The sequence below is a fragment of the Kwoniella dendrophila genome, chromosome 11, assembly GCF_036810415.1.
Source record: "Kwoniella dendrophila CBS 6074 chromosome 11, complete sequence".
Classification (NCBI taxonomy): domain Eukaryota; kingdom Fungi; phylum Basidiomycota; class Tremellomycetes; order Tremellales; family Cryptococcaceae; genus Kwoniella; species Kwoniella dendrophila.
In genome coordinates this window covers 1448003-1468974 of record NC_089486.1, presented here as the reverse complement: position 1 = coordinate 1468974, position 20972 = coordinate 1448003, and the positions used below count along the sequence as shown (strand labels likewise).

At 36.5% G+C, this 20972-nt stretch overlaps 10 protein-coding genes across 10 annotated transcripts; 5 read left to right on the top strand and 5 right to left on the bottom strand.

The window, feature by feature from the left end:
- Positions 1–978: 978 nt before the first annotated feature.
- Positions 979–2765, bottom strand: L201_008098 (uncharacterized protein; the record flags this gene model as incomplete). Its single annotated transcript, XM_066223796.1, has 5 exons — positions 979–1377; positions 1473–1594; positions 1714–2208; positions 2298–2528; positions 2615–2765. The coding sequence occupies 5 exons, from the start codon at positions 2763–2765 to the stop codon at positions 979–981; spliced, it is 1398 nt and encodes a 465-aa protein (XP_066079893.1).
- A 393-nt stretch (positions 2766–3158) lies between these two features.
- On the top strand, positions 3159–3743 carry L201_008097 (uncharacterized protein; the record flags this gene model as incomplete). Its single annotated transcript, XM_066223795.1, has 4 exons — positions 3159–3167; positions 3264–3403; positions 3499–3592; positions 3672–3743. 4 exons carry the CDS (start codon positions 3159–3161, stop codon positions 3741–3743), a joined length of 315 nt encoding a protein of 104 aa, XP_066079892.1.
- Positions 3744–4032: 289 nt separating this feature from the next.
- On the bottom strand, positions 4033–5593 carry L201_008096 (inorganic pyrophosphatase; the record flags this gene model as incomplete). The annotated part of the gene is made up of 9 exons (XM_066223794.1): positions 4033–4070; positions 4196–4305; positions 4386–4857; positions 4943–4993; positions 5073–5150; positions 5225–5268; positions 5344–5392; positions 5469–5484; positions 5561–5593. The coding sequence occupies 9 exons, from the start codon at positions 5591–5593 to the stop codon at positions 4033–4035; spliced, it is 891 nt and encodes a 296-aa protein (XP_066079891.1).
- Positions 5594–6335: 742 nt separating this feature from the next.
- L201_008095 (uncharacterized protein) lies at positions 6336–7559 on the top strand (the record flags this gene model as incomplete). The annotated part of the gene is made up of 2 exons (XM_066223793.1): positions 6336–6911; positions 7011–7559. The coding sequence occupies 2 exons, from the start codon at positions 6336–6338 to the stop codon at positions 7557–7559; spliced, it is 1125 nt and encodes a 374-aa protein (XP_066079890.1).
- A 351-nt stretch (positions 7560–7910) lies between these two features.
- On the bottom strand, positions 7911–10506 carry L201_008094 (uncharacterized protein; the record flags this gene model as incomplete). Its single annotated transcript, XM_066223792.1, has 8 exons — positions 7911–8067; positions 8155–8264; positions 8352–8570; positions 8702–8905; positions 9031–9351; positions 9444–9578; positions 9808–10298; positions 10398–10506. 8 exons carry the CDS (start codon positions 10504–10506, stop codon positions 7911–7913), a joined length of 1746 nt encoding a protein of 581 aa, XP_066079889.1.
- Positions 10507–10911: 405 nt separating this feature from the next.
- On the bottom strand, positions 10912–11775 carry L201_008093 (uncharacterized protein; the record flags this gene model as incomplete). The annotated part of the gene is made up of 1 exon (XM_066223791.1): positions 10912–11775. One exon carries the CDS (start codon positions 11773–11775, stop codon positions 10912–10914), a length of 864 nt encoding a protein of 287 aa, XP_066079888.1.
- Positions 11776–12264: 489 nt separating this feature from the next.
- On the bottom strand, positions 12265–14465 carry L201_008092 (uncharacterized protein; the record flags this gene model as incomplete). Its single annotated transcript, XM_066223790.1, has 6 exons — positions 12265–12504; positions 12628–12969; positions 13145–13752; positions 13849–14011; positions 14079–14097; positions 14164–14465. 6 exons carry the CDS (start codon positions 14463–14465, stop codon positions 12265–12267), a joined length of 1674 nt encoding a protein of 557 aa, XP_066079887.1.
- Positions 14466–14992: 527 nt separating this feature from the next.
- On the top strand, positions 14993–16073 carry L201_008091 (mitochondria fission 1 protein; the record flags this gene model as incomplete). Its single annotated transcript, XM_066223789.1, has 6 exons — positions 14993–15055; positions 15140–15209; positions 15394–15456; positions 15561–15662; positions 15797–15886; positions 15997–16073. 6 exons carry the CDS (start codon positions 14993–14995, stop codon positions 16071–16073), a joined length of 465 nt encoding a protein of 154 aa, XP_066079886.1.
- Positions 16074–17102: 1029 nt separating this feature from the next.
- On the top strand, positions 17103–18848 carry L201_008090 (uncharacterized protein; the record flags this gene model as incomplete). The annotated part of the gene is made up of 6 exons (XM_066223788.1): positions 17103–17312; positions 17405–17452; positions 17521–17890; positions 18064–18344; positions 18461–18644; positions 18796–18848. The coding sequence occupies 6 exons, from the start codon at positions 17103–17105 to the stop codon at positions 18846–18848; spliced, it is 1146 nt and encodes a 381-aa protein (XP_066079885.1).
- Positions 18849–19922: 1074 nt separating this feature from the next.
- L201_008089 (uncharacterized protein) lies at positions 19923–20483 on the top strand (the record flags this gene model as incomplete). The annotated part of the gene is made up of 1 exon (XM_066223787.1): positions 19923–20483. The coding sequence occupies one exon, from the start codon at positions 19923–19925 to the stop codon at positions 20481–20483; it is 561 nt and encodes a 186-aa protein (XP_066079884.1).
- Between the last annotated feature and the right edge of the window lie 489 nt (positions 20484–20972).

Sequence of the window (20972 nt, the reverse complement as noted above, 5' to 3'; positions counted from 1 at the left end):
CCTCCTTCGTACCATACAACTTCGCTTTCGTAGTCCAAAACTTCCGCCTAATCCGCCTAATTCGCCTTGATCTGATCCACTGAAGATACTGCTGTCGAAAGAAGCGCAAAGCTAGCACCTGATTGTGAGATCAGCTCATAGTCCAGGTATGACAGTAACCACCCAATCAAACGTCCAAGGTCATTCAGAGCCTACAGACATTGATCTGTTTACACTTGGTGAGTGAAGGATAGCCTAATCTCGCATATCATTTCTCCACCTTATCATTCTGATGAGTTCTATACTTCGAATAATGATCCAACACTGAATAATTGTGCTTGACTGTAGGATGTAGTGTATGGCCTATTGCGTTATTAAACGTTTACTATCACATCAAAGGAGGACCAGGATTATAGTGAGTTGATTCGCATATCGCAGAGATTACAGTATAAAGATACACTGCTCATGCAATGATGATTACGAGTAACTGATATTTGACTGACTTTTTCACATATCCCGCCATTGTTTGGTAGTATGATCGATCCTGTATTACTTGTTTATATCAAATTTGTTCAAGGCGCCATTGGTATTTCATCTGCTTATCTCTTATGCTACTCCCCATTTTTGGACCTCAGACAAAATGGATCAGACGATTCCCCTTTGATCCTGGATAACGTACCTATAGCTTTCGTAAGAATGGGATTAATATTATCTACTACAAGTTGCCTTTTCTACTTTATAAGACGTAAGTATTCAGTTATCATTCCCGTGAGAAAAGAAAAAAAAACACTCTTTTTTACGAATATATTGAGCTGATAATTTTAACACCTGATTTCTTAGTATGAACAAGGTAAAGATACGCTGAATCCAAATGCAGGGTCAAAGTACGATATTAATTGGTTTAGAAATGAGAAAATTTTATATTTGGTGATAGTCGTGATAGTGATAATAAAACTGATATGCAAAGAAATGATTGATTTTGTGATTCATGCATCTAGATTATAGCCTCATAAATCTATACCAATTCTTCTCTAATGTCTTTACCGTCCATACATCTGTTTCATCACGTTTTGTTGTTTTCAATTTTCCCTTTTCATCAAACTCGTCATCTCCATCGTCTGACTTGTCTTCGTCATCAAAAGACCATTCTTCAAACGAACTTTTATTTTCTGGACTAGTTTCCGTCGTAGCTTGATCTCTACTCTCTAATTTCCATTTTTTGCAATTAGCTATCCAAGCTGCTGATGCCCAGACTAATCTATCACTTAATCTAACATCATGTGAATCACTTTCAACTAGTAGTCTATCTTTAGATATCGTACTGAGCAACGATGATGCATTAGGTGATCGACCCGTAATGAAAATCGATGGTGATGCGTATATGTTTGATAGATTTCGCTAATTGATGATATGATTGAATAAATGGAGAATCAGTGTTAAATCGGTATAGTATGTATATTTAGTCAATGATGATTAAATTCGATCACACCCACCTCAGCTTGTTTCCAGAATTCTGCAGACCATCCACCAGCAGAATGTATGTCCACATTGATTCCGTTCGTAAACTTGATTCCATGTTTATTCCGCATCGATATAAGAAGATCAAGCGAGGGACCTAAAGAGGGGAGATTATAAAAACATTGGATATATTTGTATCAGCGTTATTTCATTCTCATATCTTCCAAACACATATTATTATCAAAATAAAAATGATCACGCAAACTCATAACTTACCTGCACAAGCAACACTATGAAAACTAACATTGACACCTAATTCGACAGCTAAATCCATCTGTTTTTCCAATATTGCTCTTTGATGTGACATGGGTACTTTGAACGGTGTTAATCTTTTCCATTCTTCTACTTCTTCTTGGTCATCATCAAATTTGTGATTTTTGACTTTATGACTATCCTGATCTTTATTAGCATGATCAGGATGTAAATGTTTTGCTTTTTTTGGCCATCTCATTCTAGCACTACCATCTAAACCAACTTCACCTAACATTGTTAATCTACCTTCATTCAAACTTCTTTTTATATCATCTTTCAATTTATCAATTAAAGGTTGAAAAGGTATTGGATCGGGTAAATAAGGTAATAAAGATTCTAAAAGGTCTTTATTTTTTTGTGAGGTTGGTGAGAAAAGTTGAAAGTAATGTTCGGATTTGGATGGTTTTGAGTCAATGGTAGATGAGAGAGTGTATAAATGCGTGAACCATGGATGATAACCTATACAATATGATCATGGGAGTTAAAAGTTTTATTCATCTTGTATGTAGGATTTGGAAGAATGAGATGATACCGAGTCTGAATCTCACCAAAACAAGCTATAACGCCTACACCTTTCCCGTCCCATCCTTTCCCTTTGCCTTTCCTCTCTGTATTCTTAGTATGAGATGGATTATACCATTCTCTATCTTCACTTAATGCTCTAACTTTATCTTGATCTTCTATTATAGTCGCCATACTTGCTAACCCACCTAATTTTACATCATCATATATATTTGATGAATGAGTTAAATCGGTTGGATGACAATGTATATCAACCACTAAGATTGATTTCAAATAGCATTGTCAAGATCAGCATGACGTATATCTGGTAGCTTATATCGAACTTATGTGGAAATCTACCTACAGTGACTTAATATATGATCAGGTGGAAGTTCAATAGTCTCCCAATCAGGCATTTCATTATCAATTTCATGGTCGTTTACTTTAGATTCCGCATTCCCCTTCTCCTTCTGTTTGCTTGAAGAAGCTGGATTATCGTCATGTTGTGAACACATCTCTAGTCATTTGATTTTCTTCAACCTGCTTGTTCAAGGCTTGATATATTTATTTTCAGGATGTTATGATAAAAAGATAAATTATGTATGAAAGGATGAAATGGTAAACAAGAAATATTGTAAACTGATCTAAAATCGCGACTGTTTTTGAAACATTAGTAAAGTGACGTCACCATCTTCAAACTCCTTCTTCTTCCTCTTCTTCTTCTTCTTCCTCTTCATCCTTATAAGTAAATAAATACTTTCCTTCAATTCGTTCTGTTTTTGAGTTATCCAGCTTTTCTCTCATTATCTCGTGAAGCAATTCATACCTAGTGCAAAAAGAACTTACTATCATTCTCCACAGGAAAACATTGAGTTTATACGCTCAAAGACACGAAATACTAAATCATAATGTCGCAAGTAAGCTTCACTCATTCTTTCACCTTACTGATAATCAAGAGAAAAGGAATAATCACTTACCAAGTAGTTACTTGATATTTCTACTGATTATCAAAGCCGTCCACTTCAACCTCTTCCTCGGAAACAACACAACCTGATGGTGAGAATACTACTATCAAATTGAGTATAGAGGAGAAGCAACAAAACAGAATTAAAGCTTTAAAAGAGGAATTAGAAGGATTAAAAATTCAATTAGGGTATGTATGATATTCTATAATTTGGTGTCACTCAATGTAAAATTTTACTCATAACTAAAGCTTCCTTCTTCCATATTTCATCTGATGGATTCTAGTGATCACGATGCAAATCAAATAGTACAAAATCATATCAAATTGTTACATGAATATAATGAAATTAAAGATACCACTCAAGCTTTGATAGGTAAAGTGGGTGTTTATTATACTCACCATATAAGGTTAATATCGTTATATCAGTCCGAAACTAATTTGCAAATAATCATTGTAGTACGCTCAAATTACAGGGAGAACAGTTAGAGAAATCCACGTTGATATGGATTTACCTCTCATGGATGGATGATACCTGTCACAGATATTTGCACAAAACGCGTTTCGAAGAAGGATTCGTAGTAGGACTGTAAGATATGTGGCATTGTTGTAAAAAGAATAGCCCCCTCAAGTTCAACTTGTAAGATGAATTTTCAATATATCATGTCCCGTTAGATTTCGCTCGATCGTCAAATAGTACATCTACATTTTACCCAAGAGAATATGCATTTTCTCCATAAAGTTATACTTTGACTGTTATTTCATCAGACATTTTTCTTTCAGTGCTTCGACTAAAGCCTACTATTTGAGGTAGACGGAATTCAAGCAGAGGCGGAAGAGATGAAGAAACTCTTGTCGACTGTAAAGTTAGAGAAGGGAAAGTCAGCGTGATGAATATGTCAAAGAGCACAATATTGAATATGGGAGAACGTCTGCTGAGCTATAGGATACGATTGGGTAGCAATGCAGCAAAATCAAACTTACTGGATGGATCGATAGGAGCAGCAGGTTTTCTTGAATCAGCTGGGATTGAAGTGTAAACACTGTCTGAGGTACCGACAAGACCTTTAGATCCTTTAACGGAGATGTTGGAGCTATAAATTATCGAGTCAGTATAAGGTGCCTTTTGTTAGAAGGGAAATGCGAGTTAAGATATGCTGCAATAACAACTTACATTGAAAGGTTGTAATCCTCACTTGAAGCGGCAGTTTCACCGTGAACTAATTTTCTCCAAGCTTCATGACATTCATGAATGATTTCAACAGCATATTTCTTTGATTTAGCTTCACCTGAAAAAGCGAAAACGTTTTCTGGTTTACCATCAGGAATTTTGTAAATTCTGAACCATTCATTTGTAGCTCTAATTAAACCTGGTAAATGTCTTTCAACATCTTCAATATCATTTAATCTTGGTGCTAATGGATCATTTACATCAACAACCAAAACTTTCCAATCAGTTTCACCTTCATCTAATAATGCCATAATACCTAAAACTTTAACTTGTTTAACTTGTCCAACGTATCCAACAGCTTCACCAATTTCACATACATCCAAAGGATCATTATCTCCGTTAGCACCAGTTTCAGCATGTTTAACGTTAGGATCTTCCCATGTTTGTGGGAAAGCTCCGTAGTTCCAGATGTAACCTATACCGAATGAACTGATTAGCTAATACTCCTTGGAAAATAGAACAATACGGGATCAAGTCGAGTGATTGTGATAGAAACTTACCATGGTGAGGGAAACAGTTTCGGACGTATCTGAGTTTACCCTTTTTGATATCTGATGATAACCAAGTTAGCAAGAGAATACTAACACCACAGAAAGCTGCAATCCGATTTTTGAAGGTACGCCAACTCACCTTGTTTGATAGGGTTGAAAGCCTCTTCTTTTGAGATTTCCATCTTGGCGTTAGTCCATCTTGGAACTTCAACGACCACTGTGAGGTTATGAAGTGTTAGCAAACAGCTTGATAATGGCTCGAAGCGAAGGTGAAGTTGAAACACCACTCACTGTTGAGGACGGTTTTGGACTCATCAGCGAAGAGAGGGATATCGCTAAAGTTAGAAAAATGGTCAGCTTATCTCTGTGAGTCGAAAATCAAGCAGCTGAATATCAAGCTATTTACTCACTGGAAAGGAGAAACGACCTTGCCCTCTTTTTCAAGGAAGACTCGGTGTTCTGTTAGTGTATAAGATTGTCAGTCAGATGCGACTTGATGACGCTCAACGCGTTCAAAGTGGGATTGTTAACTAACCGAGGGTGTTGGCAGCCTAGACAGATGTATCCTTATATCAGTAAACTAACTCTTTTTTCTGCTTTGACACGTTCATACACAAAAACACTCACGCCAATGATTCTAGTTTGATATTCAGCAGACATTTTTAGATGTTTTGCAGTTGTTGACAATCTACGAATAGCGATATTCATATATGTCTTTTATATACAAAAGCTAAAGTAGGAGGAGAAAGAAAGGTTGGAGTATAAACAATATGTATATATGGTAACGTTACCTAGAACTCTGTGGATACCATTGCATGTCTATCTATTGAATATTGGGAGAAATAGTCTACAGTGGTATTACCGGGTGAGGGTCTGTGCTCCATACACGCTAAAAGCACGTCACCTCCACATCTAATTATCTGGAATATATAATTCACCTTGTATCAATTATCTGGAATACCATTATATTACACCCCACATCTATAGCTTATACCGCCGGCGTTATACCATAGGTCAAGTCGGTTTTATCGGATTGTGGCATCCCGAGTTTATCGATAACATCTCAGAATATCAAAGGTGGAGGTTCGCCACCCCCCTTTCGAACGATTGTCGATCACTACAATGCGACTGATCTTCCTTGTTAGGACTATTTTATCAACTATTTCTCGGTTGATAATTGTCAAATTAAGCACTTGAAGAGCTACTTGAGCTGAATTCGACTCTGTATTTTTGTATATTAGTAATTGACTCTCGCCTAAACAACACACAATTTGTATATACTGGGTATCATAGATTGTCATTGCCAATCACGAAGAAAAACAAGATCATCGTATACGTTGATCATCCACCACCTTTCACGACCAGTTTTCAATCTAAATATAAATTTCTTGAAAGAATAGCAATGTCTTGTCAAACATGTTCATCAGAACTTACTATTCAAAATCAAAAAATATCATTCATCACACCATGTTGTTCAACATTAATCTGTAATAATTGTATAAATAAAAATCCAAGATTAAAAGAATATATACCTTGTTTAAGATGTGGTGATCCACGTACAAGTGAATTGAAAGGTAGTAGTAGTTACAACATTAAGAGGAATACGAATAGAAATAATCAATCTCAATCAAATGATACAAGTAGTAGAGATATAATTGGTAGTCAAGGTGAAATAGTTTTCGAAATTGGTGATAGTGATGACGATGATGATGATGATGATGATGAAGTACAGGAAGACTTACCGCCAAATTACGATGATATCTTGCGATCTGAATCGGATACGACTCCTAATGAAAATGTGGATCATGATGATAACAAACAGTCAAAGTTGAATGATACCATCACGAGGAACACACCAGAACTTCCGCACCAAAATACCGAATTAGTCGATGAAGATCAATATGAAACAGTTGAAATAACACATAAAATCCAAAGGAATGATACAATATTATCAATTTCAAGGAAATACGCTACTGATGTGAGTCATAGTTAGGATCAACATATCTTTTTGAGCGAGCAAATTTGGGATAAAAAGTGATTCATATAATACTAATCAATCTCGTTTTCACTCGAATAGCCTCATGAATTATTATCTCTCAATAATCTTCCACATACAGCAATAACTACAAATCCACGTATAATCCAAACTCGAAAATCATTAATTATTTCTAAACGTAAAGTGTTAAAATCAAAATTAGATTCAAACCAAAATAAAATCAATCCTTCCATTAATGATGATGATGATAACAAACAAGATGAAATTGATGAACTGGATGAACAAAAACGAAAACAAAAACAGATTAAAAGATTTCAACTTTTAACTAAATCAAATGATTTAGGTATAGTAAATACATATTTAAGTTTATCCGAATTGGATGAAAATAAAGATATACAAGGAACAGGTGAATCATTATCATCAAATCAAAGTAAGAAGAAAGCTTTGATACCTGATAAACATAATAGAGAACAAAGAGCTTTAGATCAATTTTTTGATGATGAACAATGGGAATTGGATCAAAGTCAAAATTATCAAGAATTGAGGAAAAATAAAGGCAAAGAGACAGAGAAAAACAGTGGGAAATGGAATATATTTGGTGGTAATAGAAATATAAGTGTAAAATCATAATCATTTATCAAATTATGTTGGTCGCTGGCATTTCATCTGTTCATCTGTTTCATTCATTCATACTGGTCTGTACCTGGTTCTGTTCATGTTGCTTGCTTGTAAAACGATATTTTATCTCACAATCATAGTTTTGTATATATATACACATTGTTTTGTTTTCATATGCATGTTGTCATCATTCGGATCATATCGGATCATATCATACAATACAACTTGTTGTCATCGTTAACCCTATTTATATGTCTAAAACCACCTTCAACCATAGGTGAAGGGGTTATTACCACATTGTCGCCACCTTTACCTTCCAATTACTATACTTTCCAACATGTAGTATGTTGGGTCTGGGTCCTATTATTCTTCGAAACTGAATTTACCAGTCCCAACATCCAATTCCAATTCATCACCCAAACCTTCATCTAGAACAAGTTGACCTTTTTCATCGATCCCAGTACCTGATTTATCTGTTGATTTCGGTGGTCTCGGATCAACTACTATACCAGCTTCAATCCTGTATGACAAGAGTAAAGGAAAGATTAGTCATATTTACAAAAGGCTTTTCATACATAGCAATAATGTCAAGCAAGGGTTGACTCACATTTTCATTCGAAGTATAGCAGATTGCGTGACATCATTAGCTTTTTTACCGACTTTAGAAGCATTGGTAAACATTTCACCTCTATGATCAGGTTCAGTCATAGTGAGAACCTAATTGTGACGAGAATGCGACCCAATGAAAATCAGCACTAATTACGGCTTGAGAATAGAAACGATGATTGACTATTTGAAACTCACCTGGTCAATCAGATCAATCTTGCCTTTTATTTCTTTACTCTCCACTAACCCTTCAAGTAGATATAACATTTGATCTGGTTGTAAACCGAACGAGTTTGCCATGACCGGGATCTGGATTGTTGAAAAAGGTTGTACATACTGAAGTATACATCTAGTTTGAATCGAGTCTATCAATATATTTGTATGTGATGATAAGAATGGATTGAGCAGGAGGATTGGCTAGATCAATAATGAATATTATGTCAGCCAAACTTGTTTATGAATTTGGATGTAAATGTTAGACAGAAACAGTACCATCTCAAATGCAATTTCGCTAAGAAGAGTGATAGTCAAAGTTTCTAAGAACTCACCTCAGACCTATAAAGCAATCTCATAACTTCACCATAATTCGCATCTACGAGAGATCTAATCAAATCCATTATCCATTCACTTGAATCATCAATCTGTGCTTTGAAACTTGATCTTTCCAATAAAACTCTTCTTATACTATCTCTATCAGAACTTGCTAATATACAAAAAGCGGTAATTAAAGCTAAATCTGATGATGAGATTGCCTATTTCACCGAAAATACAAACGCATCAGCTATATTATCTACCATTCATTACAATTTTCAGTTGCGGAATGTTAGTACAATTGAAAGACCTGTAAACTTGAGTGTCTTTTTATTTTGAAACTCACTTTACCTTCAAAATCACTTAAACCACCTTCATCTTCAGCCAAACTACTCAATTCTCTTCCTGCTTTTGACCATTCTTTGTTATACAATGCAACTAAACCTTTTGCGATTTTGATTCTTATCATTACATTCTTTCTTACAGCTAAACTTCTAGCTTCATTTTCTCTTCTTTCACGTATATCTGATGCAGTGACATTTGCTGCTTCTGCAGCAGGTCCTTTGTTACCTGTAGGATTTGGTGGTGGATGTAATCTGTCTAATGTAGCTTCTAATTTTGATATATGTCCTGGAAGTGTTTGAGGTAAATTGAATGCTAGTAAAGTCTAATTGATGGGGAAAAAGAGACTTTTAGTGCTATACTACCAATGGGCAGAGTTGATATAAATTTGATCATAGCTCATGGATAAACACTTACTTCAACAATACAGACACCTAAATCAACATGATGCTGTGGACTTGTACTATACTCTCTGACTGCACCATAATTCTTCATTGCAGCTTGTGAATTACCAACTTTGACTGATAATTGAGCGAAAGCGAGGTATGTAAGCTAAGTAATAGTTTACATTCGAGTCATCAGCTTTACCGTCTTTTGAGATACGTTGATAGGTTACATCAGTAAATCTGTTCCATCCAGTTTACCGTCTTCTTACTACGAGCTGCTTATCATCATCATGTGATATGCATCCCCCCCCCCCCTTATTGTTTCCTTATTTCCACCATCAAACCAAAAGAACAATTTACACGGAAAAAAAGATAAAAGGCAATTCAAAACTCACTCTGATACTTTCTTTAATCAAATTACTTAAATAACCGCTTAATTCAATAACCAATCTTGAGTTTTCTCTTCTTTCATTTTCTTTTGAATCTTCTATCCATTGTTCGTCTAAAATACCATTCACTTCTTCACCTCTTCTTCCTCCAACCTCAATTCCTGTAACTGTTGAGGAAGTAACAACACGTTCATCTGATATATTAATAGTTTCATCAACATCCATCTTTATATCATCTCCTCCTCCTACAGTTCCTCCTGATTTTGAAAATAAATCAATGCCACCACCACCATCTTTCTGTTTAATTCTGAATAATGGATCTTTAAGCAATTTAACTACTTGTACATATAATGAATAGTCCCATGTGTTTCCTTTGATCTTTGGTATCAACCTCAATACTGATTCTCTTGCTAATCTCAAAGTTTGAGGTGTAGGTTTGGATGAAGACGATAAGAGGATTGAGGATATATGTGTTAGTCTCGTAATTAACGCTCGACCTACAGCGAGTGATATCATATTTTCAGATCTGAGTGTTAGCTAATGGAATAAGGTGCCTTTGAGAAGAGGAAGCAGCGTCCAAATAAGACCTAACTCACCTTGATATGTGCCTTCATACGCGTTCCAATCAAAGTTATCGATATCTAAAGGAGCGATCATATCTTCAACTGTACGACGTCGTGAAGACGAGGAAGAAGCTTGAGACATGGTGCTGAAAGGACAACAGTGATCAGATCGGACGATTAGGAGTACTATAAGCTTGTTGAGTGCTTTCGACTGTCTCCTTCGTTGCAGCTATCAGACCTTTTGAAGTGAGGAAGAAAGCGAGATGATTAAACGTTGATCGAATGATCAACATTCCGCAAAGGACAGTTGCAGTCAACCTCCACTTTTGACTTGTGAATGACGAAGCTACACCGTAGACTGTAGGTTGTACAGTGGCAGATTGTACAGTGATAGTAGCGAACGCTCATGCAATGGATCTGGCAAGGTTACACAGGTACGTGATATGGGTTGTTGTGCATATCTACGCAGAGCATATTGCGATATGTCTGTATGATCCAGCTATATGTATTTTGGTATATGAAAGTATGCACTTTTCCAACAGTTAGATTACTTTGCTTCCAATTGTGGTCTTTCACATTTATCCTTACAACTCCATTGCCAGCTCCTCCTCTGGTCTCTACAACCATTCACTTGCAATTGATCATTGACTTCTTTGAGATTGTTGTTCTGTATTCGAAAAATCTCATTCAAATCAATCTCTTCCAGAATCAAATCATTCCTTAAACCTTCTTTACCACAGTAAAAACACCATTCAATTTCAACTTCATCAATACCTCTTTTGCTCTTTTCCACCAATCTAACTGTTGAATCTCCTTCACTTGATCCCCGTCTTGATACTGTATCAGAGGAAGATGAGTTCAGGTATTGCTCAATAAATGATTTATCCAAATTCCTTAATTGACCTCCCAAAGAAATTAAACTTGGTTTTCTATCTACTTTTAATGTATGATCGTTGATACTCTGACCTGGAGACTGATCAATAATGAAAGCAGGCTTCAACGTTGAGGAATATCCAATCGATCCAGCTAAACTTCTGAGGTCTTTGACTGAATTGGGTGCACTATTATCAACTTGAATAGGTATTTTCCCTTGTGTGTTTATTTTTGAAATCTTGGTTGATTTTGTTTCTGTGTATCTATGAGGGGTCAAAGTGACTGATGGAATAGGTAAATTCAAAATTGGTATAGATGGTGTAGAAGGTAAGTTCGATTCTACATCTGGCTTATATGATCTTTGATAGGATTTCATTTCTGGTGATGGACATTCTATTGGATAAGCTGTATTCACCTCGTCGTTATATGTTTTCTCGATCCGATCAGCAATCACGGTGGGTTTTTGGTCGTGGAGATTTTCGGTATTGTTCTGATGACAAAGATCAAAAGGTAAATGAATAGCTGTTTCAATAGACATTTTTTACACTTTTTGAATAACTATCTTTGAGAGACTGTTGATTGGTGACTTTATGGTAAGCTGAAAGCATGTATCGTAGTTTTGATTAACGGAATCAAGGAAATAAAGTGGTAAGATATTTTTGGTAACTTCATTTTTGGTGTAAAATAGCGATTAGGCAGATGGACACAATTCATAGCCATACGACTGAACTATTGTGAAAAATTGCATAAGTCCCTTTGTAATGTTGGTCTCTAACAACTGTGAATAAAGGATGTTCCTAGGCCACACATTTGGTCAATCTCCCTATATGAAAGGATTAGCGTGATAACGAATCACCGTCAAGACGAAACTTGTCATATCCCAATCCATAAAGTACAGACAACTCACTCTGGTATGATGTCTTTTGAGCGGTATGAAAAGTATATTTGGTATTCATTAGTATAACGTTGCATATTCGTATCGTACAATTATATCCCTAAACATCAAGAATATAGTCACATTCCCGCACTAATCTCTCTCCTTTTTCATTTGTACCAAACCTCTATCCCTAATCAATTTTCTTCTACGTTCAGCATCAATTTCACCTGGAGTTTGACCACCATTTATATATAAATCTTCCAACAGTCTATCGATGTCCGGTGTAACAATATAATTTTTATGTACCTCTCCTAAAACATGTACATTTTTTTCTTTTAAATCTAAATGAACTAAATGTTGTATAAATGTTGTTGGTAATCCTGGTGTAACCTAATTTACAGAATCAGAAAATATTAGGGAAAAAGTCAATTTTTTAAAGCGTATGAAATTAGATACAAAATAATGGTAGCGAGTAGTTTGAGATGATTCATTATTTAGTACTTTGATACTCACATTCATTACAATATCTTTACCCATAACAATTTTAACCTTACCACTTTTCATAACTACCATGGTCCCAATTCTACCTTCAGGTATAGGTTCAGGTAATTTTTTAGCATTTGCATTTGCACGTAATTGTGCAGGAGTAGGTTTAATATCAGGTTTAACATCTTTTTGAGTAGCAGTTGTTGATGACGATGGACCCGAAGCAGTTGGGTTTGATGTGTTATTTATGTCAGGTTTTATATCTCCATTTGAAGGTGTTGGTTGAGTTAAATCTACAGGAGTGTTTGGTAAGAATTTAGGAAATAGATGTGGGAATTGGAATATGAATAATTTCTTTTCTGGATCATCCTATAAACATGATGATGTAATCGGGGAGTCAGCAAAGTGATTGCGACAATAACAGTATATCTTGCCAAATATGTGGGGAGTCGATTGACGTGCAATTCTTCCGTAGGAAGAAAGCGATAGTCTAGTCTAATCTAGCAACGAAGATAAAGGCGTAATTAGAAGTGAAAACACTCACATATCCATCAACGTTAACAAAATCACCTTCCATATCTTCTTCTTCTTCCTCTTCTTCACTTTCACTTAAATCTACAGCTTGAGCTTCGTTTACTTCTTCATCACTATCATCCACATTTGTATTTCTTGAAGGTTGGTCTTGTTCTTGTGGTGGTTCTTCTATACCACCAGTTTGAGCGAAATTTCTAACTCTTCTACCTTGATCATCACGATCTTGCATTTCATCATCAGATAACATTTCATCATCTACTCTTAATTCTCGTGTTTGTTTTTCTGGTGATATAGGTTCATCTTTTACTCTTGGTCCTCCACTATTTGCATCTACATCCATATTTTCTGAATTTGATAATTTCTTTTTACCTTTTTTATCTTTATTCTTTTCATCTTTATCTTTACCTTGTGCTTTAGCTTTTTTATCATTTGATCTCCTATCTCTATATAATGATGTTGGTGCAGATTCTGACATTGTTGAAACCATATCTATATCAATTGGTCTACCCATTGATCCACCTTCTTGATCTGAATGATCAGAATAAACTTCTGCATCTTGATCATCAAATGCTCTTATTGTAGGTGCTGGAGCTGCTGCAAATCGACGTGATGATGAAGCTAAAAGATGCAACAGAGGAACATATTAGCAGTCGAAGAAATACTATGTATATTTTCTGCTTGGTTGATATGTCTGAAGGAGTATTCGATACTCACCAGAAGCTGCAGGCCTTGGACCACCAAAAACACCCGCAGCGATTGAAGTAGAAGGAGCATTTCCTCTACCTCTACCTCTGCCTGGACCACCTCTACCTCGTCCAGCTCCTCTCATACCACCTCTTCCCGGGGGAGCAGATGGTGTTGGTATTGACGATATGTCCTGTTACAATCGAAGCATCAGTCAGCTCATCCTTGCTGCTGTTTGTGCGGTTGGAATGACAACTAACAGGTTTTACATCGACTTCCCTAAGAACAAAAAACAGAAGAACGAGAAATTCTTAGCTTCGAATCAGGATATGGAGTTTTACTCACTGTTTGACCCTCCGTATAGGTACTTTAGGTTTGAATTTCAATCTAGCTACACCACTTGGAGGTACACTACCTTCAGTAACACTTCTAGCGGTTGCAGGAGCAGGTGTAGATCTAGCTGAGATTGAACCTGAGCCAGATTGTGATGATGAGACAGTTGACATTGGGATTGAATCTAAATTTGCAGGTATGGAGGAAGTCGAAGCTTGAGGTTGCTGTTGTTGTTGTGAAGTTGCATTTTGACCTTGATTTTGAGCTGCAGCTATCAAAGACGGTTTACCTCTTCCATTAGGTGGATTTGACATATTGACTGGCTCCCAATTATGTTGCAGATGATTACGGTGCTACCTGTACGATACTAATCAGATTCAATTGCCATATAGATTACAAGCGTGATGATCAAATGGTCTCTACGATAGATAAAAAATGTTGAATTATTGTTGTTCCCTATAACCTCATCAACTCACGTTCAACCAAAATATCAGGTCACGTGAGATGCGCGGACTGAAGCTAAGTGATTACGTTTAAATCGTATGCTAGGAGATGAAGGATTACAATTTAATCGTAATAAGTATTAGAAAACCTTTGTCCATTCGAGGTCTGTGCCTGAGCATTAGGCTTATATAATGGCCGACTTGATGACGGTGCTATGTTCCATCCTTCATCTTTGTCTGAATTGCCACCTAAAGATTCACATAGTGCCTATATAACACTGCAATCAACTTTACCACTTATCAAGAGCGCGGTAACATCATACTCTAAGATATCTAGCACTCCAGTCAAATCACGATCTAATACTTGCGCTTTACGAATTTATCTGCAAAATATCATAATGCCAACCGAGTTACCTTATGCTGCTGAAGCCGAAACTTCCCTTGGATATGAGGAATTGCAAGTGAGTCAAGACAATCAGGTCATTCTAGGTCATTTGAATAATGTTGAGGTAGGTTCATGCTCATATTGATTTCCTCAAATATAGGTTTTAAGGACGCAATATTACAAGGAGATAGAGCAAGGTCACGTTACCACTCAGAGTAAATTCAATTATGGTATGTTTGGAAATATTCAGACCTGAACTCAGTACCTGCTTCATATCATATTTGTAAAGATCAGTCAAAGACTATAGTAGCTGTACTCGGTGGAATCAAAGGAAGATGACTCATACCTTCTCAATTGAAGGAAATAGCAAGGAAATGACAGTATACGCTAATTGAATCGTATTCTCTAACATAGGTTGGGGTTTAGTTAAATCAAACGCTGCAGAGTTACAAACTGAGGGTGTTAAGTTACTACAGGGTGATTTCAAATTCACATTTGATAATAAACCGCAACATCTATTCCGACTTTGGGAATAAAGGACCTCCTCATAGCTGTAAACTAATCTTCCATAACTTTTACAGAGATATATTCAGCATCTCCTGCTCATCGAAGAGAATGTACATACTATATCGCTGTTGGATATTACAAGTTGAAGAATTATGCATATGCCAAGAAATTTAATGGTGAGTTGACGCTTTATAGCTGATTTTCTTCAGAGTAATTGACTACATGCTCAATTCTTGATAATATCATGACTATACTATCACTACTATACCTCGTGAATTTTGCTGATCGAACTTGCTTTTGGAAATGATAGATTTATTGTTATCGGTAGAACCAGAGAACATGCAAGCCCAATCGTTACGTTCATTGATTGATCAAGCTGTTCAAAGAGATGGTTATATTGGTAAGTTTCTCTTTATATACTTTTTTGCCGGCGGCTATCTTTGACGAGATAGCCGAAGGTGATACCCAAAATGAATGCTAATTCTTGCTGCTTGTTGAATCAATAAATAGGTATGGGTCTTATAGCTGGTGCAGCAGCTGTAACGGGATTGATAATTACAGGTTTAGTGAAACGTTCACGAAGATAACGGAGATAGGCGGTTGAGAAGGATTCAGTTCGTTCCAGTTTTCCACGAAAATATCTGTTGAACTCGCGTCAGATGGATCAAATGTTCATGGAATAGCGATGTAATCTTAATATATAGGTGTATACATGTATACTTAATCCAGCTCATACCCAGATACCACAAAGTATACAGATTATGAATGCATGCAATGATCTCAGACAGTGTATTCCGATAAAATGAGTGATTTAGGTAGGTCAAATGCCGCATTTATGGAATTCCAGATAACAGATAGAGTAAAACCAAATCATGTGACTCACCCAATGTAAACCACGTGGACACCGCTTAGAGCGTCAAAAAGTTGAAAGACTTTATTAGTGGTTCACCGGCCGAAGATTTCCTACGTATCATATTATACTCATAGATGTCAAGAAATATCATTTTAAGGAAAAACCGACCTCCATCGACTTTCGTGGTATTATTGATATCCCAGACATTTGTTATTGCTCGATCAACGTCTTGACAGTCAGGTTTCTTGGATTAACGATTCAAAGGTCATTCCCACCATCACCATCACTTACAAAGCAAGAAAGTTTCGGAAAAAGGATATCCATCCTATCAATCTGTTCGATCTTCGTACCGACTTGGAATACTATAGATCGATTAAAGTTCTTGAACGTAAGTTTAGTGATTTTAACGTTTATAAAACATGTTCATTTTTCAATGGCTCGGCAAATGGAGGACTGCCTCTGGAAGTGGCTATCATGGACGAAGATACTGGTTATCACTCGAGAGTGTAAAGCGGATACTCTCATGGCAGCAAGGCCATTGGTCTTGGTTATCCGAATTCAAGCTAAAAAAACCTCCTGTTTGGAGATTGGTGTTACATCCTGAGGATGGATAAAGTATCAAACGTGCTGATATGAATTTCATTCGCCGCAGTAAATCAAATTCATCTCTCTCCATCAGAACAGTAGCAGAATTGCGCAACATCGGTATATCTTGAAAGCAGAATCGTCTTTCATCCTTAAATAGTATATTCTTGACATCAAAATGTCATCCTCAACATCCTCAACATCTTCATCAAGTTCAACAATACCGCAATTCCATGTACATCCACATTCAACTCATTTAAGTGGGAATGTACCACCAATTCAACCTGCAGGTGAATCTTCAGTAGCGTTAGAAGAAGAAGAGGAACATGACTATGAAAGTTTACCCGTTGGAAGTGGTTGGGCTGTAAATATGGCTGCTGGAGCTATGGTAAGTTGATCAATCTACCACCATCCTTTTGATGCAAGAACTATAGATGTGGTAAACGTCAAAGCTAACATACGGTTTATATCTACATAAAGGCCGGTATCTCCGAACATGCTGCTATCTTCCCTGTAGATTCTATTAAAGTGAGTTCGAATTGATTTCGTCATGCCATAATGATAGGAAGAACTGATGACTGATCGTGATGATTTAGACACGAATGCAAGTTCTCCCTTCCTTGAACCCAGTCTTATCACCTCTTGGAGCTGGCGCTTCAGCTTCAGCATCAGCATCAGCTTCCGCAGCTACTGCTACAGCTGCTAGACCAGCACCACCACAATTGAATACAATAATGCAACATGTAAGATCAATATCGACAACGGAAGGATTAAGATCATTATGGAGAGGTGTAGCTTCAGTTATTTTAGGTGCAGGTCCAGCACATGCAGCACATTTCGGAATGTACGAATTTGTTAGAGAAATTAGTGGTGGTAGAGGTGAAGGTTGGTCAGGTGTCGCTGGTACTGCTTTAGCAGGTGCTGCAGCTACTATATCATCTGATGCTTTAATGAATCCATTTGATGGTGAGTATATCATTGACTTCAAAAATAGTAATATCCCTTGCTTGACCCCCAAAATCCATAAATTACCATTTACACCATCCAAAATATCCGTTAGACGTACTGAGGCCATCTCGCCCGACCAAAGTTGAGAGAATTGTCCACAACTAATTTATATCATTGTCTAAACTCAATAGTGATCAAACAAAGAATGCAAATTCGAAATTCACCTCATCGAACAGTATTATCATGCGCAAGAACAGTTTATGCAAAAGAAGGTTTAGCAGCATTTTACGTATCATATCCAACAACTTTAACAATGAGTGTACCTTTTACAGCAGTTCAATTTTCAGCATATGAAAGTTTAAAAACTATAATAAATCCTGATGGAAGTTATAGTCCAATAACACATTGTACTGCAGGTGGTATTGCAGGTGGTTTAGCTGCTGCTGTTACTACTCCTTTAGATGTTGCCAAGGTAAGTTCCTATGATCGCATAACATCTCCTCAACTCGACATCATTCTCTTGTATTTTTGGCATCGACAATAAGTTACCGTTTCTCTTTACTAATCATTTCCGATTTTCTATAATAGACTTTATTACAAACCAGAGGTTCAAATTCAGATCCACGCATCAGAGCAGCTAAATCAATGGGAGAAGCATTACGGATTATCAAGGATAGAGATGGTTGGAAAGGTTTAAGAAGAGGAATGTTACCTAGAGTATTGACTGTTGCACCTAGTACTGCTATCAGTTGGATGAGTTACGAATTCTTCAGTGAGTTGGAAGATTTGTTTCATACCATGATCGTTAATCCTGTGTGACGTACAAAGAATACGGGTGGAACAGGAAGCGCAATGACAAAAAGGCGAGATGGAATATACTGAGATAAGAAACTTTGCTGACTGAGTTTCATGAATAATTACAGAGGTTCTCATAAGGCAAAATGGTCATTTACCTGAATCAGGTCAAGCGGTATAAGTGAACTCAACTTGGTGATTGATCAAAGGTTATTTCACAAAAACGAATATCGATTATCCAGCATTACAGTTATAAACTTAAAAACGATGGAAATAGATAAATGCAATAAAAACGTTTAATTAAAACGAAGTTTGAACGAAAAAGAGGAATGAAAGGTTTTATCTTGGTACTGGCATATATAGAAGTGTAAGAGGGAAAAGTGCAGGTTTGTTGGACCAGAAAATGTGTATAGTAATTATTCATGCAAAATGGCATTAGTTGAACGTTTGTTAAGGATTTACAATGTCAGGCTTCATCAAATGAAAAGTATCATGATTGCTGGACACTAACGCCTACACATGTACATGTAGTATTGAAATGATGTTGACGGTTTTCGTTAGAGCTTACTGAATGGAAAACGAACAGTACCGTAAGATCATTCCTCAATCTATCATGTACCGCTTTAACCGACCCAACTTGGGGAAAATCAACAAAGCACGCCACTCAATACAGACTTACACATACATACACATAAAGCAGATTCGCTTGTACTTCTCATCTTCCGAAATCCACTCTTCGTCGAAGCCGATAAATCGAAATCAATACCAAGTATACAATTATGATGTACCGAATGTGACCAACAAGGCGCAAGCGAGGAAAGCCAAGCTCACGTCAATCGCGAAGCTGTATGTATAGTTGGGATTTTCCTTCAAGCATGTACTTCTTAGATGTGGGTCTTCCTGCCTCTACAGCTAAAAAAAATGACATTCTCTCTAAGCTGATCGGATGAATTCATCATCATGTCGAATCAGAAGGAAAGGAAGAAGTTAATCAACTTCTCTTTGTTTCATGATACTTACTTCGCTTGACGATATGAACCGACACTCACCTGTTTACAAATATCTACTGCGACCTCGCTTACTTCTCATTATTAGTGTATAGCATATACATATATAAGTGTAGAATGCTAATAATACTTCTGTTGTTAGCCATTTCAAGCTGTACAGTGAACGTACTATAAATTGAGCGACTGATTGTACGCGATCTTATACTCAGTAAAACCTTCTCAAGGTCAATGAGATACTTTGCCTAGCTATGAAGCCCAATAATCCTTACTATCAGTATTATGGCAATTACCCTGCTTATAAGTATGGCTATTCATCACAATCACAATCATATGCGTCGTCGAGTTCGAAAACGACCAACAATCCATCGCAATCGTCGTCCTATCAGCCAACAATTGATCAAGATCAAGCTTCTTCATCTTCCTATATCTATAGATCAAATCCTGATTCTACTAGCTCAGATCAAACAACAACTAATGCACTAGAACCTAATAGTTATACTTATTCATTCCCTTCTTCAGAGATCAATTATACATCATTATCAGGAGACGATCCTAGTAAATTAGGTGAAATTACATGGGGTAATTCAAATTGGACGTCACAAACACCTTTTCAAAGACATCAATGGATAAATCCATATCCTGTTCAAATTCCTAATACAGGTACTCAGATACATCCTATTACAGGGCAAAATACAGTGATTCATTGGCAATGTTATGGTTGTAGATTAAGAAGAAATGAAAAAGATGGTTATTCTTGGTGTGCAAATTGCAAACAATATACTTATACTGTAGCTTATCATGGTGCTTAATCAGAAACAAGACCAAAGATTGTCTCATAAGAGAATAATTGTTTTCTGTTTTACCTTATGATATTTTGGTTAAAGTATTAGTTACTAAACATACAGGGGTACTACAGTACGTGTAAATTAAAGATGTTGTTTTTCACGTATGTACGGTCATGTTACCATCTCATGTCACTTTCAATAAGCTGATTACGATCAGACCACTTTTTATACCAAGAGTTGAAGTGTATTATAATTGGATAAAGAGAAGAAAACATGACTGCAGTCTACATGCATTAGCGTGTTTCAGCTCACCCCTCCAGCCCTGAAGAACCACCTCAAGAACACGACTTTATGACGATTTCTTACATGCGCAAAAATTTAAAAAAAAAAAAAAAAAAAAAAAAAAAACGTAAACTCAAGCTGCTTGATTTGTAACTGATCGTATGATGGAATGAGTGAAATGAACGATCTCTCGCTTTTCTTGTCTCTTACATTACGAATAGATAACGAACG